The sequence below is a fragment of the Rattus rattus genome, chromosome 2 (assembly GCF_011064425.1).
Source record: "Rattus rattus isolate New Zealand chromosome 2, Rrattus_CSIRO_v1, whole genome shotgun sequence".
In the NCBI taxonomy this organism is placed as follows: domain Eukaryota; kingdom Metazoa; phylum Chordata; class Mammalia; order Rodentia; family Muridae; genus Rattus; species Rattus rattus.
Genome location: NC_046155.1, coordinates 213,472,244 through 213,499,343, shown reverse-complemented (window position 1 = coordinate 213,499,343; position 27,100 = coordinate 213,472,244). Strand labels below are relative to the sequence as shown.

Below are 27,100 nucleotides of genomic sequence, written 5' to 3'. Positions count from 1 at the left end.
GATGAGGACGTTAAGTTCAGGAGAGAGGCCTCTGACTGAGACACTTGGTGTTCTACCTGGATTGCTATTAATAGATTGTGAACAGCAGAGTAGCCTATCACACTCATGTTCTACAGAACATGAAAAACTATCTCCTAAACACTCCTTTCTTTCAGCTTTGATCTGCTAACGAATCCAGAACACAGCCAACCAATCTGTCTATACTGCTTTTAAGCCAAGTTTGAAATAAGTAGTTTCTGACTGTACTCTTGTATCTAAGTGTGAATATCTGTAGCCTTATCCATGTATTGATTTCAACGAAAACATTAATGAATGGACTCAAAGTCTAATTTTTACATTTTGTTTACAGAGTCATGTGAAACATTCCTAGCAATGGCACCAATAGATTTAAGTCTCATGGCTTTCCAGGGGCAGGGAATAGGTAGCAAGTCTTGGTCTTCAGAACCTAGGTGTACACTCTTCCCCAAATGTCTCAGACCACCTGAGGACAGCTAAAGTCCAAAAGGGAACCAGAGGTCAGAATTTACTATTACCTACCTAGCCAATGGCCTTTGACCTGGTTTGGCCTTTTCTTTTGACCAAAGCAGTCTTCACTATCCCAAAGCTTTTAAAATGACCAAAACTCAAATAATCCCTACCTAAGAAGAAAACTAAAATTATATTTAATCTATATGTCGTTAGTATCATTACTCTGATTGCTATCGCTTGTAACATCAGTTACGTCTCAGGCAGTAAAATTCTGAAACTGGCCGCCCCTTCGATGATTAACCATGGCTATCAGCTTGAGTAGTCTGAGTAGAGATCCCCTCTGGATCTACACAACAATGTCTGGATCAGAAGGACTCTCATCCAATCAATGGTTTATTCTATTCATAGATTGAAATTTTGAGTAGACTATTGGGAGAAGGTGGGAACACTGGACGTGGGGCCTGGTCAGAGGACATAAGACAAGGCGGGCAAGCTTAGGGAATGAACATCAGGCCTTGGATACTCTGCCCCCCGCTGTCTTGAGTTAAATGGTTCTACTCTACTACAGTCTGCCCACTATGATGGACAAATGTGTTCCACAAATCTGGAACATGGAAGCAAAATAAGCTTTTCCCCTCTGAAGTTGTTGATGTCATGATGAATTTGATCTCAGAGATGATAAAGCTAATACAACCCTGATGTCTCCTGGCCTTCCAGCTCAGCAAACCGTTTTGTCTAAACTCCACAGGATGGTCTCATTTGTAAGTGGGAGTGTACACCTATCATTGACTGAGTTATAATACTGTGAAGCAAATCATGACTCAGCTTTTATTCCTCCTTTAAAGTGATTCATTTTCTGGGCTAGGATATGGGTCCCCAGAGTACTTCTGATCCTATGACAAAGAATATATACAGTTTTGGGAGATGTTGTCATAGCAACATTCTTGTGGATTCAAATGACCCGGAGCCTCAAAACTGAAAATTCATAAAGTAGGAAGAATGGAAATATTGTGCAAAAGCTACCTTTTTAGTCCTGCACATATGAGTTCCTTTGTCCTCTGCCTTACGAATGCATAGACGACACTTGTGGGATGTCAGGTTTCATAAGTCTGTAAGAAATACTACTGAAGTCAAAAATGTGAGATTCTAGGTTAAATTTTTTGACATACTATATAACATTATAACACATTGTATAAATCAGCATGGATTTCAGTATTTTTTGATTCAGTTTGCAAAAGGGCCTGAGTTTAAGTCCGTAGCACTCACATAATTGCTGATACAGTGGGGCACACCTATAATCCCAGCAGTGGGGAGACAGAGATGGGAGGACCCCCGGGCTTGAATGCCAGGCTAACTAACTCAGCACCAGGTTAAGCAAGAGACCGTGTCTCAAAAACTAAAAGGTAGAGAGCAAGGAAGAAGATATGGGATGCTAATCATGAGAATGTGCGACACACGCACGCTCACACACACGCACACACACACACGCACGCACGCAGGCACACGCACACACGCACGCGCACACAAGCAGAGGGTACTTGGAATCACAGTTTAAGGAAACAATAAAAACTGATCATTTCATAGTTCTATCAGGGTTCTCAAAAACTTAAATAAAAAAGTAAACAATGGGTTCTGTGTGAGTGCACACAATAATATTGATGATAGACACAATATACATGACTCCTATGTTTTTAAAGTGTCTGTAGCTTTTCCCCTAGTTTCAAAAACCCCAAGCACTATGCCAGAGGGGGACAAAAGCTGCTCCTGTTGTTTGTTTGTTTATTTCTGTTTTGTAACTGGTGACGTTATGTTTCCTTTAAGATTCAAGACATGCACGGCTGGTACCTCACAGACCTCTCTGGCCGCATTCTGGTGGCCCCCCAGCTTGATAACCCTGACGCACCCCAGCAGATCAGCGTCAGTAATTCTGAGGCCCGGCGATCCCTGCCAAACGGTTACTACTGGAGCGCACCAGCGCCATATCTGAGAAACAAAGTAAGTCCACTTGTGACGTTCTTCTTGCAACTGTATTTTAACTGACCTGTCCAGAAAGCGAGTTTATTTAATATTTTTAAGTGAAATCAAACATGCACCATATTATATTTCCAGAGGCAACTAAATGAGATCAAGTTGGGCCTTCTCCATGGGCTGTGCCTGATGTAGTAGGAGATGACAAAAGCCTATGGCACTTTTAGATTTTCATATACGTTCCAGGTAAATTTTCGAAAGAGCAAATACAAATGAAATCTCTAGAGATTTTTAAAAACATATTTTAGGCATTGGAGGAAACTGATAGGTTTATTTAAATATGACTGCTTTTACAGTAGTCTAGTTTTTTTTTTTTTTACAAAGTTTTCCTCATCTGTTTCAATTTTATCTCAAAACTGATAAGCAAAGTTCCCTTTACCCTTCTAGCTAATATGCATGCTAACTGGAGAAACTGATTTATTATGTATCTATTTCAATGCTTGCTATGAGGTATGTGCAAACTACATCTTTTCTGCACATTGGAGATAGAAGTGTCTTGAACTTGCCATATTGAAAATGCATGTTATTTTCAAGCAGACTTACATGTAAAAATGCACACACAAATAAACAAGGAGAGTAGCCTTGAAAATTCAATGTGTGTGTGTGTGTGTGTGTGTGTGTGTGTGTATGTGTGTGTGTGAGTGAAGCTTTTTTTATTGTACATGAATTCTCTCTAGATGTATTTCTTGGTGTTTAGAATTTTGCTTTTTTTTCCCCAAACCATTTGTTAAAAACTAAATTTAAATATTTTGTGAGTATTTTTGTGAAAATTAATACCTCATCATGGATTAGGTTAGCTCATTATAGAAGGTGGTGATGGGGTAACAGTGTCACCTGTCCCCTAATAACATATTGTTAATACTGAAAAAATGTTCATTAGCTAAGTAAACAAAAGTATACATACAATTATTGTCTGTATTGCATGATATTTGAGCAATGAAACAGAAATAATAGTAACTCATATACTGCTCAGTGAATGGGAATTTGTAATTTTAGTTGATTGAAACATTTGCACTCATAGCTAGCTTCTTATTTTTAACAGGTTTCTAAATGCTACTACAAAAATGTGTAAATGAATAAAGTAGGTTTCCAATGCGCATGTATTTTTAAAAGAGACAGCATATGCTGCATAAAATCCAATAGCTGTGATAAAAATATAATTAAACTCTTGTTTGCTAGGCCCTTTATGACATGAAGTCATTTTATCCTAGTTAGAAATCTCCTATATCCCTGACAAGAACAAAACAGCGCGCAGCTTGACTTTGTACTGCTTAACATTGTCAAAGAGTAAAAATAAAAATAAACTGCTTTTTATTCCTGAAAGGAGCTTGAGGGAGAAATTTGGGTCAAAGTCAGATGAGTTTCAGGTCTGCCCATCCTTCTTTCCTTCTTCCTTCTTTTCCTCCTTCTTCCTTCCTTCCTTCCCTTCCTTCCTTCTTCCTTCCTTCCATTCCCTTCCTCCTTCCTCTCTCTCTCTCTCTCTCTCTCTCTCCTCTCTCTCTCTTTCTTCTCTCTCTCCCCTAAAATTTAAATTAAGGACAATTACAAATAGAAATTACCATTATCATATTTTCCATGATTTCTTTCTCGGTCACATGCCTTTTCTTTCTGTTGGCTGAAAATCAAACCAACGGAAGGAAAGCAAGCAATCGGGGTATTAAATAACAGCAGAGCTAAGAATTTGGACATCCTGTTCGTAGTGGTTGGATCCCAAAGATAACTTCCCTCCTCTGGCTGAACTGTTTCTTCTAACCACCCACAATGAAACGCTTCATATTCCACAGCAGATCTTTTTTCTCTCCAAAAATCCCTGCCTGCTTTCTGTCCCCATTTCCATTCAGTGAGCAAAACGATGGTAACGGAGTGTGCAAATTGTTTGACTATGGAAGGCATTTTCTAGTGTACCATGGAGGCCCTCAGTGGTTTGCTGTCAGCCTTCTCAGTATGAATGAAACAATTTGCCTTAATAACTGAACCATATAAATTTTTGATACTACAATAATACTGCCAGCTCTCAGAAATTACCACAGTACATCTTAACTGTCAAGTCACATCACGTAAATTATAGTCATGATGACACACTTAGCTTGCTTGATTTAATATCTTGCTAAGGAAATGGAAAATTGTAGGTCCTTGTTTGTAAATTCAATAAAGCCACTTTTCTAAATAGTTGAGGCTACATTTTTTTTTGCCAGTAATTGCCATTTGAATAAGAGTCACTGCCAGAAGCTGATAGGAAAAGTGCATCATGGTTTTCTTTTACATCTGCCTAATCACTGAGTTTTATTGATAGGCATGGTTTGTAGGCTGTGAGTATATGGTGTCCCCTCGACTGTTTTTAGTGTTAATTCGTAAAGTAAAAATTTATTTATGAGATGTGATCTCTTTTTCCTAACTATAGATGGAAAAGATTCAGGAATGTGCTTGCGACAGAAGGGAGAGGTGCTGGGCAACTGTTCCTATCATAATGACAGCTCTTCCCTCAACTCTTAGGATCCTAACCAGACATAATACGAGAGCCCCTTGCTGGGACACACTGTGATAACACACAGGTAGTCCTGCTTGTCATCAAACTCAAAGACACAAGCCAATTTAATAAGGAACACATTTTATCCTGGGAAACAACATTGCTCTGTGGAAAATAAGCCATGTGTAAGGAGCTGGGGGACTACGTGTGGATAGAGGAAGAAGCTCAGAAGAGCAAAGCCCGTTGATGTGGCCACCAATCAAATGTGACCATCTCAACTATGAATTAATTCTTCGATAGTAATCATAACATGTTTTTTTTTCCCTCCTACATGAGCAGTTGGCAGGCACCACTGTCAAGTCTTATTTGTTTGTTTTGTTTTTATGTATTTTCCCCCATCTAATTCTTGAGTGTTAAGTCAGCTACCCATTGGGTTGCAGTGGGTTCTGTTTTATTTTCATAATTCCAGGCAAATCGTCCTGCTTGGCTTTAGGGTATTTGCAGAAGAGAGGATGGAAACAGTCAGTGGAGGAGGGAGTCTTGAGAACAGAGATCCCTTATAGCAACTGCTGTTCAAAAACAGTTTGGGAATTTCAGAATTAGCCTAATTCACTGCCTTAGTAAACTCATCTAGGCTGGAACACCGATGACGTCACTTGCTTAGGGCTCCCCTAACGGACGGAAATAGTCGGTGCGGGAGCCAAGAGTGGTTCTCTGTGTCCATGAAATTCTCTGAGAAACAGCATCAGCGGCGTGCTTGTTTCTGTTCTTACTCAGCTCTTAAGGTTTGAAATTCTGTCTCTGAACATTATTGAATTAACCTTATGTGGTTTTTTTGTGTTGTTCTGTTTTTGTTTTGTTTTGTCTTGCAAAAACACTTCCCACTTTCTACAGCATCATATTGGACTTTTGTGGCTATCATAGAGAAACATTGCAGTCGTTTCTGAAGCTTGGAATGCCTGCAGTTAGGCACTGAAATCCTCCTGATGAAAGCCACTGCACACAGGAACTTCCCTAGAGGAAAGTTGCTTTGTTGTCTTTTTTTCTTTTATTAGACATTTCTTTTTCTTTCTTCCTCCTTCCTTTCTTTCTTTCTTTCCTTCCTTCCCTTCCTTCCTTCCTTCCTTTCTTTCTTTCTTTTCCTTCCTTCCTTCCTTTCTTTTCTTTTTTGATCCTCTTTATCTTTTTTATTTATTTTCTATTGGATACTTTCTATTGACATTTCAAATGCTATTCCCTTTCCTGGATTCCCTTCCATAAGCCCCCTTTCCCATTCCCCTCCCCTTCTTCTATAAGGGTGTTCCCTTCCCCATCTACCCCCACTTCCTGCCTCACCTCCCTGCCCTGACATTCTCCTACACTGGGGGTTCCAGCCTTTGTAGGACCAAGGGTTTCTCCTTCCATTGGTGCCCAAAAAGGCCATCTTCTGCTACATATGCAGCTAGAGCCATGGGTCTGTCTTTGGGTAGTGGTTTAGTCCCTGGGAGCTCTGGTTGGTTGGTATTGTTGTTCTTATGGGGTGGCAAACCTCTTTAGATCCTTCAATCCTTTCTCTAACTCCTCCAAAAGGGACCCCATTCTCAGTTCAATGGTTTACTGCTAGCCTTTGCCTCTGTACTTGTCACGATCTGGCTGAGCCTTTCAGGAGATAGCTATATCAGTGTCCTGTCAGCATGCAATTTTTGATATCGTCAATATTGTCTAGCTTTGGTAGCTGTATATATACGGACTGGATCCCTAGGTGGGGCAGGATCTGAATGACCATTCCTTCAGTCTCTGCTCTAACCTTTGTTTCCATATCTCCTCCTATGAATATTTTTACCCCACTTTTAAGAAGGACTGAAGCATCTGCACTTTGGTCTTCCTTCTTCTTGAGCTTCATGTGGTCTGTGGAGTGTACCTTGAGTAATTTGAATTTCTGGGCTAATATCCACTTATCAGTGAGTGCATACTATGTGTGTTTTTCTGTGATTGGGTTACCTCACTCAGGTTGACATTTTCTAGTTCCATTCATTTGCCTATGAATTTCATGAAGTCATTGTTTTTGATAGCTGAGTAGTACTCCATTGTGTAGATGTACCACATTTTCTGTATCCATTCCTCTGTTGAAGGGCATCTGGGTTCTTTCCAGCTTCTGGCTGTTATAAATAAGGCTGCTATGAACATAGTGGAGCATGTGTCTTTGTTGTATGTTGGAGCATCTTTTGGGTATATCCCCAAGAGAGGTATAGCTGGGTCTACTTTCTGGCATCCAGTTGAACCAGCATCATTTGTTGAAAATGCTATCTTTTTCCACTGTGTACTTTTAGCTCCTTTGTCAAAGATCAAGTGCCCATAGGTTTGTGGGTTCATTTCTGGGTCTTCAATTCTATTCCATTGATCTACCTGCCTGTCTCTGAACCAATACCATACAGTTTGTATCACCATTGCTCTGTAATACAGCTTGAGGTCAGGGATGTTGATTGCCCCAGAAGTTTTTTAATTGCTGAGGATAGTTTTCAATACCCTGGGTTTTTTGTTATTCCAAATGAATTTGCAAATTGCTCTTTCTAACTCTATGAAGAATTGAGTTGGAATTTTGGTGGGGATTGCATTGTATCTGTAGATGGCTTTTAGCTAGGTGGCCATCTTTACTAAATTAATCCTGCCCATCCATGAGCATGGGAGGTCTTTCCATCTTCAGAGATTATCTTCAATTTCTATCTTCAGAGACTTGAAGTTCTTATCATACAGATCTTTCACTGGCTTGGTTAGAGTCATTGCTAGGTATGTTATATTATCTGTGACTATTGTGAATGTGTCATTTCCCTAATTTTTTTTTTAGCCTGTTATCCTTTGAGTAGAGGAAGGCCACTATGCTAAAGTTGTTTATCAGGATTAGTAGTTCTCTGGTGGAAGTTTTGGGGTCACATAAGTATATTATCATATCATCTGCAAATAGTGATATGTTGACTTTTTCTTTTCCCATTTGTATTGCTTTGACCTCTTTTGTTGTCTGATTGCTCTGGCTAGAACTTCGAGTACTTTATTGAATAAGTAGGGAAAGAGTGAGCAGCCTTGTTTAGTTCCGGGTTTGTTTGTTTGGGGTTTTTTTTGGGGGGAGGGGAGGATTGCTTCAAGTTTCTCTCCATTTAGTTTGATGTTGGCTACTAGTTTGCTGTATATTGCTTTTACTATGTTTAGGTATGGGACTTGAATTCTTGATCTTTCCAAGTCTTTTAACATGAAGGGGTGTTGAATTTTGTCAAGTGCTTTCTAGCATCTAATGAGATAGTCATGTGTTTTTATTTCTTTGAGTTTGTTTACATAGTGGATTATGTTGATGGATTTCCATATATTGAACCATCCCTTCATCCCTGGAATGAAGCCTACTTGATCAAGATGAATGATTGCTTTGATGTGTTCTTGGATTCGGTTCGTGAGAATTTTGTTGAGTAGTTTTGTGTTGATATTCATAAGGGAAATTGGTCTGCAATTCTCTTTTTGTATTGGGTCTTTGTGTGGTTTAAGTATAAGTGTAATTGTGGCTTCATAGACAGAATTAGGTGGTGTTGCTTCTGTTTGTATTTTGTGGGATAGTTTGGATAGTGTTAGTATTGGGTCTTTTATGAAGGTATAATAGAATTCCGCACACAAAGCATCTGGTCCTGGGCTCTTTTTGGTTGGAACACTTTTAAGAACTGCTTCTATTTCTTTAGGATTTATGGAAGAATTTACATGGTTTATCTAATCCTGATTTACATTTGGTACCTGGTATCTGTCTAGAAAATTGTCCATTTAATCCAGATTTTCTAGTTTTGTTGACTATAGGCTTCTGTAGTAGGAAATGATGGTTTTTTTGAATTTCCTCAGTTTCTGTTTTTATGTCTCCCCTTTCCTTTCTGGTTTTGATAATGTGGATCCTCTCTCTGTGCTCTCTGGTGAGTCTAGCTAAGTGTTTGTCTATCTTGTTGATTTTCTTAAAGAACCAGCTCCTGGTTTTGTTGATTTTTTTGCATAGAACCTTTTGTTTCTACTTGCTTGATTTTTGCCCTGAGTTTGTTTCCTGCAGTCTACTCCTCTTGGGTGTATTTCCTTCCTTTTGTTCTCAAGCTTTTAGGTGTGCTGTCAAGCTGCTAATATATGCTCTCTCTAATTTCTTTTTGGAGGCACTCAGAGCTATGAGTTTTCCTCTTAACACTGCTTTCATTGTGTCTCATAAGTTTGGGTATCTTGTGTCTTCATTTTCATTAAATTCTAAAAACTCTTTAATTTCTTTCTTGACCAAGTCATCATTGAGTAGAGTGTTGTTCAATTTCCATATTTATGTGGGCTTTCTGGGGTTTCTTGTTGTTATTAAAGATAAGCCTTAGTTTGTGGTGATCTGATAGGATGCATAGGATTATTTTAGTGTTATTGTATCTGTTGAGGCCTGTTTTGTGACTGATTATATGGTCAGTTTTGGAGAAGGTACCATGAGGTGCTGGGAATAAAATATATTCTTATGTTTTAGAATGAAATGTTCTATAAATATCTGTTAAATCCACTTGGTTCATAACTTCTGTTAGTTTCTCTATGTTTCTGTTTAGTTTCTGTTTCCATGATCTGTCTATTGATGAGAGTGGTGTGTATAAATCTCCCACTGTTACTGTGTGATGTGCAATGTGTCCTTTTGAGCTTTAGTAAGGTTTCTTTTATGAAGGTAGGTACCCTTGCATTTGGAGCATAGATATTCAGGATTGAGAGTTCATCTTGGTGGATTTTTCTTTGAGGAATATGAAATGTCCTTCCTTATCTTTTTCATAACTTTTGTTTGAAAGTCGATTTCATTCATTGTTAGAACGGCTACTCCACCTTGTTTCCTGGAACAATTTGCTTAGAAAATTGTTTTCAGCCTTTTACTCTGAGGTGGTGTTTGTCTTTGTCTCTAAGTTGTGTTTCCTGTATGCAGCAAAATCTAGGTCCTCTTTACATCGTAACCAGTTTGTTAGTCTGTCTTTTTATTTGGATAGTTGAGTCCATGGATGCTAAGAGATATTAAGGAATAGTGAATGTTGTTTCCTGTTATTTTTGTTGTTAGAGCTGGAATTATGTTTGTGTGGCTCTCTTTTTTAAGGAGGTTACGTTCTTGCTTTTACTAGTGTGTAGTTTTCCTCCTTGTGTTAGAGTTTTTCATCTTATCCTTTGTAGGGCTGGATTTGTGGAAAGATATTGTATAAATTTGGTTTTTTCATGGAATATCTTCGTTCCTCCATCTATGTTAATTGAGAGTTTTGCTGGTTATAGTAGCCTGAGCTGGCATTTGTGTTCTCTTAGGGTCTGTATGACATCTGCCCAGTATTTCTGGCCTTCCTAATCTCTGGTGAGAAATCTGGTATAACTCTTGATAGGTCTGCCTTTATATGTTACTTGACCTTTTTCTTTTCTTTATTTACACTTCACTGTTATCTGCTTTCTAGTTTTCCCCTCTGGAAATCCCCCAACTTATCCCCCTCTCCCTGCTTCTATGAGGGTATCCCCCCACCTACCCATACCACTGCTGCCTCCCTGGCCTGGCATTCCCCTGCACTGGGGCATCCAGTCTTCACAGGACTAAAGGCTTCTCCTCTTACTGATCCTGGACAAGGCCCTCCTCTGCTACATATGTGGCTGGAGCTATCGGACCATCCCTGCATACTCTTTCAAAGGTGGTTAAATTCCCTGGGAGCTCTGGGGGTCTGGTTGGTTGATATTGTTTTCTTCCTATGGGGTTGCAAACCCCTTCAGCTCCTTCAGTCCTGTCTCTAACTCTTCCATTGGGGACCAGGTTCTCAGTCCCAATAGTTGCCTGCAAGCATCCGCCTCTGTATCTTTGTTAACTTTCTTTGGAGAGACCACATCATGTCTGTGTATAACAAGAAAGTAGATTCCGGAATTGCTCAGACAACGATGATACTATTACATAAAAAGGCCCCAGAAAATACCTGAATTAATGTCACATTCTTAAACAAGTATCAAAACAAAATTATTTTGATTAGTCTGTTGACCTCTGAGAGGCAGTTTGTGTGGAACTAGAAAGCCATTTTCATGCTTATACATTAAAAAAAAGATAAAACGATAAAACAGTCACAATCATAATTCTCGACATCATTCAAAAGTAGAATTCAAGTTGGACAGGGTACTGACATGGGAAATCCAGAACACTAATAAGGAGGATCATATTATTTTGAGGTTAGACATGGCTACATAGTGACTCTATGAAAGAGATAGAGTGAGACCCGGTCTAAAATTAAAAGCAACCAAAAAAGTGGAATTTGACACTCTTCTCTACCCACAATTTCCTCTAATGTAAATGTTGGATTAATTCAAAAGGACTAATAAAAATCACTATGAATGTGGAAAAAGACCTGGTCATAAAAGTTATAAGGCTGAATCAACTGCAGTCCTTTTTAATTTCAAAACCCAATACCTAGAAATAATGAAATAAAGTAAGACCCAGGAATTTTCTTCTGCCTGGAATAACATATATAAATTGTTATGGATAAGTGAGAGAATTAATGTTAAAACATAAAAAAGACCAAAAAAGTCACTCATTGAGTATTTTTACTGTGCAGTCTGCTATGTAAAAGTACCTATGCCCAAGAAGGGTTCAAATTCACAAGAAATAGTTTTACAGTAAAGATATGTCATTCCTGTAGTATTAGTTTGATATTTACCTTAATTCTTCTAGAAGATTAGTATAAAAAAGAGCATTCTAATGTTTATATGTGTTTTGTTTTCCTTAGTCTATAGTGAAATGAAACAGGCACAAAGTTCATTTTTTTAAATTAACTGAGTGAGTTAAGTTAGGTAAGGGAACGTTCAGTTTAATAGCCAAATTGTTAAAAATAATTTGACAAAAATAAATAAATAAACCCTTAGGACTATTTCAGTTTAAATAGGTTGTGGTTTGGTTCACAGCAAAACTAATAAAATCTAGGATTATATGAATAGAAGTGTACTGGTCATGCCAGAGGAACCAGTGGCCACTATAATTCTACATAACACTTACCGTCTAATATATTCACTCAGCTGTGAATTTGTGTTTTCATCTTTGTTAAAATGCACAGTCAAAATTGTTAGTAAGATGAAATATCTTCATTAGGAAAACAAGGAAGGCACAGTTATATCTAAATGTGTGCCACCCTTCAGAGTTAGGCATTGTTCAGACATTTACTTACTTACTTACTTACTGCTTACTTCTTTGAAATCACTGGCTTTCAATCCAAGTACTAAAGCAGCATATCCCACAGAAAGCATATGAGCAGAAATAATAAACAGACTGCGAAGCCTTTTACTTTCAGTCTCATCTCTTGGAAGACTGAGGCAAGAGGTTTGAGGTCAAACCAGCCTGAGCTAGAGGATCCTACCTCAAGCAAAGACTGAAGAGAGATATTAATATATCTGAATATAAATAAAAGTAATGGAATACAAGTGGCAACAGAGGAAACACAGACCCAAACTTGATATTAGAAGGAATAGAATGAAAAAATAAGCAAAAGAGGGAAATGACAATGTTAGAAATGTAAAGCAGGAAGGAAGTTTGTGGTGATTGCATAATCAGTATAGTGTCCGCTGCACAGGCGTGAGGACCTGGGGTGAATCTCCAGCCTGTAAATAAAGGCCATGTGTAGCAACTCTTGACTTTAACCCCCCAGCACATAGGAGCCAAAAACAGGAAGCCTCTAGCTTACTTGAGAGTTCATCTATCTCAATTGGCGAATTCCAGGTTCAGTAAGGGACCTATTCTCAAAAAAATAGTGGTGGAGACCAACTGAGGGCAACCGACATGGACTCAGGCCTCCACATGCACAAACACACATGTACACATGCAAATGCATGCATGGGCATGCACACAGAAGAAATAATACTTAAAATGACTTTGAATAAAGATTGGGGATTTGAACATAAAAAATGACTTCAAAAACTAAAGAGGAAATATCAGGAAGTAAATAAAGTCAAAACATGGAAATTTACATACTAAGTTTGAATACCTTTAAAAATAACTAAATGCAATACAGTGACAGAGACTCAGGTGGAAAATCCGCTCACTGTGTTCAGTCTTATAAAACTCATGCAATTTTATGTGGCTTGATATCCTTGATCGAAATAAACCTTGACCAGGGAGGTAAGAACATGAAACATCATCCAAAGTAAACAGAGACAAGTGCCCTTTAGCAATCATTGAGGCAAACTAAGGTTTAGAAAGTTAACATAATTAAAATTTAGTCTGTAACTGCCTCCCTCACACACAAATACTTGATTTTTAGCCATATTGCAAATGAATGGCAGTAGCATAGACCATGGCTGTGCAGCCAAGATTATCTGCACAGGAAAATGGTAAGTTATGGAGTCTTACCTTTCCTCATTCATTAAAATGAACTTCAGGCAGAAACAAAGATTAAAACTACACAATCGCATTAGGTAAATTCTACGAAGAGAATGCATTGGGATTTCTGCTTTTGGTCATGATTGCCTGACAGGATCTAGATTTACTTCCTTAGTTTAAGTCACAAGAATACTTGACCAAAATTATGGATCTGAACATGTCATAGTACTGAGCATCGGTTGCTAGGGTAATGCAGTCATTGAGAAAGGCAGATCAAAGAGTTACAGATGCCTCAGATTAGTGCCTGGGCCAGAGTTTCTGAAGTGACGCATGGAGGAAAAGTCACAGTTGAGCGTGAACAGGCCAAGCAGAAAGACTGGCACTCATAGAGGCCAACTTGGCAAGAGTCCGCTCAGCAGAATGCAAAGGAGGAATAAGCTGCCGAAGGCAGAGTTGAGCTGAAGTTGGCAAAGCTGTGAGGAGGGGCCCAACTGCTAGGTGGCCAATGCATGAAGAAAAGAAGCTAAAACTGCTCTAAGAGTCAAAAACTGTAGTAGTTGGGAAAAAGAAAAATGCCTCGAACAAAACTTGCTCTCTAGAATTGACCTGCTTTCCCATGATCCAACCTGGAATACCTATAAAGTGGCAAGGACATCAGGTAAAGAATCAAAGGATGTTTTCTTAGTAGAGGGATTTACTTAGCTCCAGACCAAAGTTACTCTTCACTCATGGTAACAATTCCCAAAGAAAATTCTAGAGAGAATCTCCTGAAAAGAATTACCATTTTCCAAAACATGAACTTCATACCAAGACCAAGTCCAATCCTATTAAAGGACAACGAAATTCAAGACTAGGCAGCCTAAAATTCACCATGTCTGGTGTCACATCAGATATTATGAGGCACACGAAGAAGTGGAGCATATGAGTCATCACTTGAAGCAAAATCAGGTCAGAGAAAGAGACACATAAGTTACAGGAAGACCATAATGAATGATAGAATCACATTAGTAAGTGTCTTAGTAGAGACACCATCACCAAGACAACTTTAACAAAGGATAACATTTAATTTGGGCTGGCTTACAGTTTCAGAGTTTTAGTTTATTATCATCATGGTGGAAACCATGGCAATGTGCAGACAGACATGGTGCTGGAGGAGTCAAGAGTTCTACATCTTAATCCACAGGCATCAGAATGGGATTTTCTTCCACAGGCAGCCAAGCGGAAGCTCTGATTCCATACTGGGTGGATCTTGAGCACAGGAGACCTCAATGCCCACCTATGCAGTGGTGCACTTTCTCCAACTAAGCCACGTCTACTCCAAGAAGGCCATACGTCCTAATAGTGCCACTTCCCAAGCATTGAAACACATGAACCTATGGGGGCCAAACTATTCAAAGCACCGCAGGAACAGAGCAGATAAAGAAGCAGAAGCTGGGGTATAATGAGTGATGCAACATGAAGAGAAGAAAAAGGCAAGAGACAGCAGATTCATATCTGTGTCATTTGTCAAGTTGATAGAATAAAGAATCGTCTGGGAGGTGCTCATATGGCAGTGACTGTGGGGATTAGCCAGTTTATGTTAATTATAGAAGTGCTGAGACCTCTCCACTCGGGCAGCACTATTATCTAGCTAGGGTCCCAGGTCACATTGATGGGGAAAGAGAACCAAGCAACAACATATCTGCGTTCATTCATCCCTCTTTGATTCCTGATCATGGGTGCTTCAGACTCGAGTACCCATGACTTCTCAAACATAATAGACTGAAGCTTGGATCTGTGAACCAAATAAACTCTTTTCCCCTAAAGCTGATTCTGCCCGAGTACTTTATCACACTAAGAGGAAAGAAACCAAGAAACTTGTCTGTCAGTTTGTAAGATGATCGGGGTGTTGATGCCAAACCTCATGTGATAATGCTAATAGATTGACCTTTGAGAAGTGATTTACTCATTCCCTTGTGAAAAGGTAAAGAAATCTGTCCTGGCCTCTAAGGACGCAGGGTTGAGCTTTCTTTCTTTTTTAAAAGTATTCTTTTTTATTGAAAATAGATTATTTTTTGTACACTATGTTCTGATTATAGTTTCCCTTCCCTCTACTCCTCCCAGTTTCTCTCAACCACCTCACCCATCTGGAGCTATCCCCCTTTTTTGTCTCTTGTTAAAACATAAGAGGCTTCTAATGTATAACAGTATAATATAACTAATATAATAATAAGATGAAACAAAATCAGGTCAGAATAGGACAAAACAAATGAAAAAAAACTCAAGAAAAGGCATAAGAAACAGATATAGACACAGGGACCCATTCGATTGCATGCTTGGGAATTCCATAAAAAACACAAAACTGGAAGCCATAATACATAGCAGAGAAGGAGCCTTCCTCAGACACTGAATCTACTGATGAGTTGATGTTGACCCACTATTCTTCAAACTGAACAATCACTGTGGTTTGCGAGTGACCCCACTTGTGGTATTTTCTTACAGTAGTTACAGAGTAAGACTTTGCAAACTAAAATATAATACGAAGAAATTTTAGAGTTTTCTCTCATTTTTTGAGAAATGAAAGGCAACAGAAATAAGAAAGCAAGTACTGTCAGTATATTTTTTTTCACCAGACCAAAATATCTTTGAAAAATGAAGACAAAGACTTCTTTTAGAGAAATAAATCACAGAGAGCTACATTAGAGGAGATGGAGAAAGCTCTTCAGGCAATGGCGCAAGCCGTATCGGATAGAAATTTAGCTCTGTAAGATAGATTATATGTACTAAAAAATAAACAAAAGAAGTTTTTAGCCTTCCGTACCACCTCTAGTCGAAACAAGACCTCTGGCTAGCTACCTTTTCAGCCCTCAGGTCAAACACAATGTTTATTGAATAAATGACCCAAAACAGCAACTTAATCTAGAACTTCAACTAACCCTTGAGTAAAACCACTCTCTGAACTTAGGAAAGGGGAGACTGCTACATGGTAAGTGTTTTTCAAAGAGTGCCCCTGCTCTTCCCCACTCCTTAACTCAAAACCAAAGAGAACGCAGCAGTGTTCATTTCAAAAGCACATGTTCCATCTCTTCATGTAAAAGGGGCATCTTTCTTCTGTATTCCACTCAACATTTTACACTTATGTTCCTTGTGCACACTAGTAGAGGACTAGGGGAGCCAGTGGTAAGGTGGCAAACTAGCCAGTACTATATAGGACAGGCCCTCCAGAAACCGCTCTAATACTGGGGAAATACTTAACCTTAAGTCCAGTTTGTTATGCTGTTTCTGACCTGTCATAGGAAGGGTTCCCTTGACATTCTATTTTACTTGTTTATGCATTGTGACCAACAAACCATGTAGATGCTGTGGTCTGCAGAATGAAATGGTACAAAGTCACAGGGAGGAGATGGCTATTAATAGGCCAAAGAGAGGAACCTCTTCCTCACACTGCACAGAAAATAAATGTCCTAGCCAACAATTTGCTTCCAAACCAATTTCTAATTCCTCATTTTCATGAGAAATCCCTGAAAACTCTTAAGTATGTTAACAAATGACCTGGTTTAGTAATATTCGTGGTGACATTGGTTAATGTTTTTTTTCTATATATCTTACTCAGACATGAGTTAGACAATGGATGTTCAATAGTCTTATGATCCACTCAAGCTTGGCTCCCATGATTCTCAAAGTAAGAGTTAGAACACTGCTTCAGAATTCCACAACGCTCTTTAAAAATGCCGTAGGTACACAGAAGATCTTCAGCCAAAATAATTTGCTTTGCGATCTTTCTATAGCTATCTGCTATGATCACTTACATCCTACGCAATCTTCATATCAGAAAAGGGTTTTGTTAAAGGGCACTTATGTCTATGTCTGTTTGTTGCTGAGATGAAACTTGATGGTAATGATTGCATTACAAATGAAGATAGAGAGTCTGAGCATTGACTTTTTCCCAGTAATTTATTGATTCATTTTACCTCCTAATTGCTGCCCCATTTCCTGCTGCACCCTTCACACAGTCCCTCCCCCTTTCTCCTCTGAGAGGGTGGGATCCCCAGATGTACAGCTGAGTCTTCATATGGGTCCCCAAACAATTGGAGAGAATGCTGTCCTTAAAGCTGAATGTTGATTTTAACAAGTAAGATTATGTGATTTAAATAGCAGCTTTGCAACAAAGGGAAATAGTTGATCTTCGAAACGCCTGCATAACATTTTGCATTTTATCTTGAATGTCCTACAAAAGAGCTAATATATACCATGTCATGTCATAAACAGCCCACTGTTCTTTTCTTCTCTGAAGACTTGGAGACTAAAAGGATTTGAATATCCTATGCTCATCAGTCCTGGATCCAAGAAATAAGCTTCAATCTCTCATGGCAAGAATAATAATGCAAATGAAATTGAAACAATTAAGATGGACCCAAACTCAATATAACTGGGGTCTTTGCATGAGAGGAAGTTTAGGGACAGGCACAAGAACAGGAACAGCATATGAACATGAAAACAGCAGTCTTCCGGCTATAAAGAGATGTCTAGATCACTCCTTCTCAGCAGCACTAGCCTCACATATTGGTTTATATTATTTAAACAGTCGAGTCCATGACATTTATTATGGCAGCCTTACAAAGCAGATAATGAAATATTAATTCCCAATATTAAAAACACAATAGCAGTCATTCCTAGTATAATATTTGGCAAACAAAAGGCAATCTGTCAATTATGTAAAAAAAATCAGAAAGATATGAGCAAGTCCTATAGTCAAATAGAAAATGGTCCTTGCATGGGGAGCATAGTTGTTCAGAATTGAGAGCTCATCTTTGGTAGATTTTTTCCTTTGATGAGTATGAAGTGTCCTTCCTTATCTTTTCTGATAACTTTTGGTTGAAAGTCGATTTTATTTGATATTAGAATGGCTACTCCAGGTTATTTCTTGGGACCATTTGTTGGAAAATTGTTTTCCAGCCTTTTACTTTGAAGTAGAGCTGTCTTTGTCACTGAGGTGTGTTTCCTGTATGCAGCAAACTGCTGGGTCCTGTTTACATATCCAGTCTGTAAGTCTATGTCTTTTTATTGGGGAATTGAGTCCATTGATGTTAAGAGATATTAAGGAATAGTGATTGTAGTTTCCCGTTATTTTTGTTATGAGAAGTAGACTTAAGTTTGTGTGGCCCTCTTCTTTTGGGTTTGTTGCAAGAAAATTACTTTCTTGCCTTTTCTAGGATGGAGTTTCCCCCATTATGTTGTAGTTTTCCCCTTTTATCTTTTGTAGGGCTGGATTTGTGTACAAATACTGCATAAACTTGGTTTGACATGGAATATCTTAGTTTCTCCATCTATGGAGATTTTAATAAGTAAGAAGATTGTATGACTTCAATAGCAGCTTTGCAACAAAGAGAAATAGTTGATCTTTGAAATGCTTGCAGAATATTTTGCACTTTATCTTGAACATCTCAGAAAAGAGTTAATACATATCATCTTGTGTCATAAACAAATGACTTCCTCAACACTGAAACTAATAGAAGAAAAAATGGAGAAGAGCCTCAAACACAGAGGCACAGGGGAAATTTTCCTGAATAGAACACCAATGGCTTCTGCTCTAAGATCAAGAATCAACAAATGGAACCTCATAAAATTTCAAAGCTTCTGTAAGGCAAAGGACACTGTCAAAGGGACAAAAGGGCAACCAACAGATTGGGAAAAGATCTTTACCAATCCTACATCCAATAGAGGGCTAATATCCAATATATACAAAGAACTCAAGAAGTTAGACTCCAGAGAATCAAAGAATCATATTTAAAAATGAAGTACAGAGCTAAAGAATTCTCAACTGAGGAATACTGAGTGGTTGAGAAGCACCTAAAGAAATGTTCATATCCTTAGTTATCAGGGAAATGCAAAACAAAACAACCCTAAGATTCTACCTCACACTAGTCAAAATGGCCAAGATCAAAAATTCAGGTGACAGCAGATGCTGGTGAGGATGTGGAGAAAGAGAAACACTCTTCCATTGATGGTGGGATTGCAAGGTGGTACAACCACTCAGAAAATCAGTCTGGTGGTTCCTCAGAAAATTGGACATAGTACTTCTGAGGACCTAGCTATAACACTCCTGGGTATATACCGAAAGATGCTCCAACATATAACAAGGACACATGCTCCATTATGTTCATAGCAGCCTTATTTATAATAGCCAGAAGCTGGAAACAACTCCGATATCCTTCAACAGAACATGTGGTACATTTACACAATGGAGTATACTCAGCTATTAAAAACAATGACTACAAGATATTCTTAGGCAAATGTATGGAAATAGAAAAGCACAGTCACAAAAGAACACACATGCTATGCACTCATTAATAAGTGGATATTATCACAAAATCTTGGAATACCCAAGTCACAATTCACAGACAATATGAGGCTCAAGAAGATGACCAAAATGTGGATGCTTCAGTCCTTCTTAGAAGGAGGAACAAAATACTCTAGGAGAAAATACAGGGACAGAGAGTCGAGCAGGGGCTGAAGAAAAGGTCCTCCAAAGACTGCCTTACCTGGGGATCCATCCATATGTAGCCCCCAAACCCAGTCACTATTGTAGATGCCAAGAAGTGCTTGTTGACAAGAGCCTGCTATGGCTGTCTCCTGTGAGGCTCTGCCAGAGCCTTACTGATACAGATGCAGATCCTTGCAGCCAACCATTGGACTGAGCACGGGGACCCCAGTGGAGGACTGAGGAAGTTGAAGAACAACAATGTCAACCAACCAGACCCCCACGGCTCCTAGGGACTAAACCACCAACCAATTAGTATACACGGAGGGACCCATGGTCCAAGCTATATATGTAGCAGAGGATGGAATTGTCTGGCATCATTAGGAGGAGAAGCCTATGGTCCTGTGAAGGTTCATTTCCCCAGTGTAGGGGAATGCCAGGGTGTTGAGGTGGGAGTGGATAAGCGGGAGCCAAAGCATCTTCACAGAAACAGGAAGGGGAAGTGGAGGAGGGAGAAGGGGTTAGATAACATTTGAAATAATGAATAATAATGAGTAAATGGTTCATTGGAGAAGAAAGAAAATGGCTCTGAAATATGAGAAACTATGTAACAATTGTTTTGTATTATGGTGATTAAATTGAGCAGTCATTCATCTCATGGCATATGATAAAGTAAGACAACAGATAGTATGCTCATTAATGAGGCCTTAAAGAAACAGATCCTCATCAGCTGAGAGTTGGAACATACATTGGTGCAATCCAAGAAGCCAACTTTAGAAACTGTCACTGAAGTCTCAAATGCACATATTCCTACAAAATTCGCCTTTGGGCACTTAGCCTAGAAGTCTGTAGAACTGTAAAAAGAGTCACCAGTGCATCATAGTTTCTGAAATATCCATCAATCAATGAGTTTGATAGTTTGTATATGCTCTGCCCAGGGAGTGGCTCCATTAGAAAGCGTGTCCTTGTTGGAGTAGGTGTGTCATTGTGGGCATGGGCTTAAGATTCTTACCCTATCTTCCAGGATATCAGTCTTCCACTAGCTGCCTTCAGATGAAGATGTAGAACTCTCAGTTCTGCCTGCCTAAATGCTGCCTTAATCCTATCTTGATGATGATGGACTGAATCTCTAAACCTATAAGCCAGCCCATTTAAATGTTGTCCTTTATAAGACTTGCCTTGGTCATGGTATCCGTTCACAGCAGTAAAACCCTAACTAAGACAATAGATGACACCTTACAGGTTGTTATAGCCATACAAATAAACAGCATATAGCAGTAAATAAATTAGAATTTTATTGTATAGAAGCTGCAAAATAATGGATGATAGTGATACACATAGATTAAATAGCTTAAGTGTATACATGGTATACATACATACACGTACATATATCACAAGCATTCATCTTCAAGTGGTGGAAAATAATATATATAATTATATGGTGGCTCAGTTATTTAGAGTCACATTTAACATTTGCATTGAGAATAACTTGTGTCAAAGACTGTTCTATTCCCATTCTCAGGAAAAAATTGTCAAATTTGTGAAATGATATATGTTAACTAAAACAACTTTAATTTATACTCTGCTATCAGCTGTTATTTCTCTTTCTGCACATTGCTGTAAAAATCGCTCCTTAAATGCAGTCCCTTAATATGCATTAAGGGTCTCATCCTATCTGTTAAAAAGTGGTTGGCCAACAGATTGGGAAAAGATCTTTACCAATCCTACAACAGATAGAGGGCTTATATCCAAAATATACAAAGAACTGAAGAAGTTAGACGCAGGGAGACAAATAACCCTATTAAAAATGGGGTTCAGAGCTAAACAGAGAATTCACAGCTGAGGAATGCGAATGGCTGAGAAACACCTAAAGAAATGTTCAACATCGTTAGTCATAAAGGAAATGCAAATCAAAACAACCTAGATTTCACCTCACACCAGTGAGAATGGCTAATCAAAACTCAGGTGACAGCAAATGCTGGCGAATGTGGAGAAAGGGAACACTCCTCTATTGTTGGTGGGGTTGCAGACTGCTGCAACCATTCTGGAAATCAGTCTGGAGGTTCCTCAGAAAATTGGACATTGAACTGCCTGAGGATCCAGCTATACCTCTCTTGGGCATATACCCAAAAGATGCCCCAACATATAAAAAAGACACGTGCTCCACTATGTTCATCGCAGCCTTATTCATAATAGCCAGAAGCTGGAAAGAACCCAGATGCCCTTCAACAGAGGAATGGATACAGAAAATGTGGTACATCTACACAATGGAATATTACTCAGCCATCAAAAACAATGACTTTGTGAAATTAAATAGGCAAATGGTTGAACTGGAAACTATCATCCTGGTGAGCTAACCTAATCACAGAAAGACATACATGGTATGTACTCATTGATAAGTGGCTATTAGCCCAAATGCTTGAATTACCCTAGATTTGAAACTCAAGACGGATGATCAAAATGTGAATGCAGATCGCTCCTGAGAGACACAGCCAGAATACAGCAAATACAGAGGCGTATGCCAGCAGGAAACCACTGAACTGAGAACAGGACCCCTGTTGAAGGAATCAGAGAAAGAACTGGAAGAGCTTGAAGGAGCTCAAGACCCCATATGTACAGCAATGCCAACCAACCAGAGCTTCCAGGGACTAAGCCACTACCCAAAGACTATACATGGACTGACCCTGGACTCTGACCTCGTAGGTTGCAATGAATATCCTAGTAAGAGCACCAGTGGAAGGGGAAGCCCTGGGTCCTGCTAAGACTGAACCCCTAGTGAACTAGACTGTTGGGGAGAGGGCAGCAACGGGGGGAGGGTTGGGAGGGGAACACCCATAAGGAAGGGGAGGAGGGGATGTTTGCCCGGAAACCGGAAAGGAATAACACTTTCCCAAATGTATATAAAAATACTCAAGTTAATAATAAAAAAAAAAAAAAAAAAATAAAAAGTGGTTGTCTCGCTTAAGTCATCTCAGAGATTCAAGCAGCAGTACTTTTGTCTTTCCAGACTCTTCAGTACATCTTGGCTTTTTCATTGGGGCCTGTTTCAGAAGCACACAGTTGAAAATGATATTTTTTGTGTCTTCCTGAAACTTCCGGAGGTAGCGGCTTTGTCAGAACAGGTGCTCTCTCCTTTGCGAATCATTCTAAAGCTCGCCCTGCATAACCCAGTCTGTGCTGCTGAGCGGCCCAAATCTAACATTTGCCACATTGAAGAAGGAGCTAGACAATAGGATCCCAATGTGATGAATTGCTAAACAGGTAGTTTTGTAGGTGATTGAAAATTACCTGCAAAAGAGTGCTTATCTCCTTGAGGCACATCGAGAGCTAGCGGAATTGAGCCAATTACACTGACTGTCTCTTCGATGAGTTGTGACCTATCAGCAGTAATGGCTTATTATGATGATGAATGAAGCCATCGGTCAAAGTGAAGTCTCAACACACACTCCAGCAGTTCCCTTGAATCATGAGGCCATTACCTCTCAGCCTCAGATCGACAGCAGTGACAGCCACAGAGGCAGAGAGCACACATGACTAGATACAGATGATTGTTTCATGACGATGAATATATTTACAGTGATTCCCAAAGAAATGGGCCTTCTTGTGCTTTATGTATTGATACAGGAAAGATTTACAGTACTGGCTTCTTCCATTAGGAAACAGCCTTCTCTTGGTGTAATGTTCTGAGGTTATAGGACTGGGAATTTTCTTTTGTTAAGTTTTTGGTTGTTTACAGTGTTTGAATATTTCATTCTTGTTGGTCTCTTGGTTGTGTAAAACTTACAAAGAAAAATTCTTCCACTGAAGACATATGAATGTATGAATAATTTTTGAAACAAAGAACTTCAACTCTTAAATCTTTCATGAGGGCAGGGGAAACTATTTAGAGCCTTCTTTTTATTTATAGAGAAATTTTATAAAGGACAGTAGTTTAAAAATCACTCAAATGTAGATGCTTTGATTTGTGGAAGGAGTGTCAAAAATTCTGCAGGAAGTTATTGAAGTTGGGTAGTTTTCATATGCTACTGTAGCTGACATTTTGGCTTTAGGAGAACTTCAAAGATAGTTATTTCAAATTAAAGAATATAGTCTTTTGTTTCCTATAATGTATTAGAAAAATGGCTTCTAAATTCTGGAAATTATAAAAAAAATACCTGTAATTTTATCAAAGCCTCAACATATTGAGTGACTAGAAATAGCAGCTCAGAAGGAGTGTGGGTGGGGGGTGATACTTATAGACTTTAGGGAGAAACAAGAGTTTTGATGTAGTTCTTGCATGACCTCTCTTGGTACTATGTAGAACACATTTTATAAAACCTTGGCATTTGTCAACAAGATGGGGCAAAGATCTTGTATCACACATTGAAGAGCCTGATTTAAATCCATAAATATGCTAGCTTAGCTGGATCTTAGTTGAGAAAGAAATTTATCTTGACACATACTCAAATATTCATTTATTTACAATAAGGATTAGAAATTATGCTCAGCCCCAATATTGCTTAACATGGAATCAAGGAACTCTGTTGGCCTTTGTTCTTACAGACAGCTGCTTTATGAATGCTGTGTAGTAACATTTCATTGTATCCAGTTTCCCTCAAGTGAAAAATGGATTAATATTAATACTTAATTCATAGAGCAATTGTGGGAATTAAATGAATTAAATATCCATCAATCAACAATGGTTTTTGAAAATAATAGATACCTACGTGCAGCTATTATTGTTAACTCTAATTGCGAAATTATTCCTTTGAGGCGTTACTATAATTCGCCAAGACAGGAAAACAAAAACAGGGAAAAAAGAGGAGGTGGGGGGTAAGGGAAAGGAAAGAGGAAAATAAAGTAGGGAGAGGAGGGAAAGAGAAAAGGAGGAGGTAGAGGGGAAGAAAAAGTAAATAGAAGAATGAAAAAAATAGAATACAAAAGGAAATGAGTAGGAAGAGCCCAATGATGTAAACTTAATTTCAGAGTATTTTGACTATCTCATGACTAGCAGGATCTGTTATCCTGTCTAGGAAGTGATGCTGATTTGTCTCTCTGATTTTCATCTAGAGCTGGATTTGAAGGACTCCTCAGCTTTGTCATCCTAGGTAATGTCCCCCTTAGTGAAATGGAGCACTAACAACCAATAGACAAAATGGTTGACCCTCTGGGCCCTTTACTGACAAGCTTCTTTCTACTCACCTCACAGCAGAAAAAGATGATCCATGTGTTGTTGTTGCTGTTGCTATTTTTATATCCAATAATTTAAAGTTTTGATTCAATAGTACTGTTTAAAGATTAAAGTGTTTTTTCTGGCTTTTTCTCCATCCAAATAAGTCTAGAGATAAAATTTCCATATGGTAACACCTAATCTTAATTACTGTCTTGATGAGGAATCTTGTAACTTTAAACTATAGTAATTCAGTATACCTCTTGTCTGGCAGATACATGGAGTATGATAGATAGGATTTTGGTTTGAAAGTAAATCATTCTGTGTGCCAAGCTCTTGATCTTCCTGTCAGTGAAGATATCTAGGCTAGGGAGAATGTTGACTGTGCTGGGAATGAAGCCCACAACAGCTTGATTCCTTAAGCACAGCCCGGTCAGCCTTTAACTCCATCTTCCTGACTCACACAGTGTAATATTTTTACTAAAAGGAGACAGACCACAGTAGTGGGTTAAGAAAATAATTAAATCTAAATCTGTTTTTGAAAGTGAGTTGTATTGATAGCCGTGGCAGCCTTTGAAGGGTGGGTCTCTCCATCCCTGGGGTGTCAGTCATCTGAGGTCTTCATTAGCATCAACACTACTATCTCTTGTCCCAGAAGTCTTGAGCAAATACCTGAGAATCTATACTTTAGTCAAAATTCTGTCTCTGTCTGTCTGTCTTTCCCTCTTCCTCTCTGTTTTAAAAGAAAAGTGTGTGTGTGTGTGTGTGTGTGTGTGTGTGTGTGTGTGTGTGTGTGTGCACGTGTGCTGCTACATGTCTGTGATGCTTGTGGGTGATTTTGTATCTGTAGGTCAGAAGATACATTTAGGTGTTGGCCTAGCCTTCCACCTTCTTTGAGACAGTCATTCTGTTGTTCACAGCTATGTATGTGCTAGGTTAGCTGGCCTGCCAGTTAGTTTCCATCCTGCCAGTTAGAATCTCCTCTCTGCTTCCCATCTTGTTATAGGAATTTAGAGCTGCTGTGCCTTACTTTGATGTACTCTATAAGACTCTGAAGTCAATTAATCACATGAGTGCGAGCATGCCATTTAATGAACCATCTCTCTAGCCCCAGAATCTATAGGTGAGCAACCTTACCAATAGGCGCTACACTTTTTTAGGGTGACTTCTAAAACCACCCATGCATAGTTATCTGTTGATGGTTCTGCAAGTTTAGGCTTTCCAAGGTTTAAGACAATTTACTGTAATATACTTTATTTGAATTTAAAGGCTGGCTTTATTTTCTAATAGTTTAGTATGTACAAGAAAACCATAACATCTCTTCCAGCTACCACTACAAGTTATGCAAATCTAAATTTATTACCAGATTCATTATAAGCAGAATAATCTAGGCACACACATTCACATAGGGAGAAAATTAATCTTAGCAAACAGCTGTTTTCTTTCAGAATAGGAAGTCTAATATGCACAGCCATTAATTTTTGGAATGAGGAAGAAATGGGAATTGGCAAGAACAGAATGTTTTGGGGGGAGGGGGTCAGGAACAGTTTCATATCCTACAAGGGCTACAACTTTCCCAAAGTTTGTTTAGAGTGCTGCCATATGGATACCACTAGTACAAGTACAAACATAGGCAACCCCTTTATTTAGCTCACACAGCTTCAAGTCCTCACATAATGGAAGGCTATAATTTCTCATTGTATTAGGCAGGGATTTTTGAGTCACAGAAAATATGGAATGTCTTTCTATATTGAAGGAATTTATTAAGATGACTTACAGTCTGTAGTCTAGCTCCCGGACAATGGTCAGCTGTGAATTGGAAGTCCAAAACTCTAGTAGTTGTTCAGTCCCATAAGGCTAGTTGTTTCAGCTGGTTTTCTGTAGAAGCAGATTCCAACAGATGTGCTGGCTAGTAAATGCAAACAAGCAAAGGAGAGCGAATCTTCCTTCTTCCAATGTCCTTATGTGGGTCACCAGCAGAAAGTGTGGCTCGGATTAAAGGTGTGTACCACCACGACTAGATCTGGGACTTGTTTTATCCCAGGCTGACCTTGAACTCAGAGATCTCCTTGCCTTAGTCTCCTGGAATTAAAGGAGTGCACTACAGTGCACTACCTTGCCTGGGCCTAAGCTTTTCATAGTCACTGTCCTCAAGATCTCCATGCCAAGATCCAAGTCAGAAACTTGTGTCTTCCAGCCACA

The 27,100-nt window shown here is 38.9% G+C and overlaps 1 protein-coding gene across 1 annotated transcript in view; it reads left to right on the top strand.

The window, feature by feature from the left end:
- Positions 1-27,100, top strand: part of Lama2 (laminin subunit alpha 2) — a 470,233-nt gene that overhangs the window by 127,588 nt on the left and 315,545 nt on the right. The window contains exon 13 of the mRNA XM_032895270.1: positions 2,290-2,463. Within this exon, the coding sequence (XP_032751161.1) occupies positions 2,290-2,463 (174 nt within the window). The remainder of the gene's footprint in view (positions 1-2,289; positions 2,464-27,100) is intronic.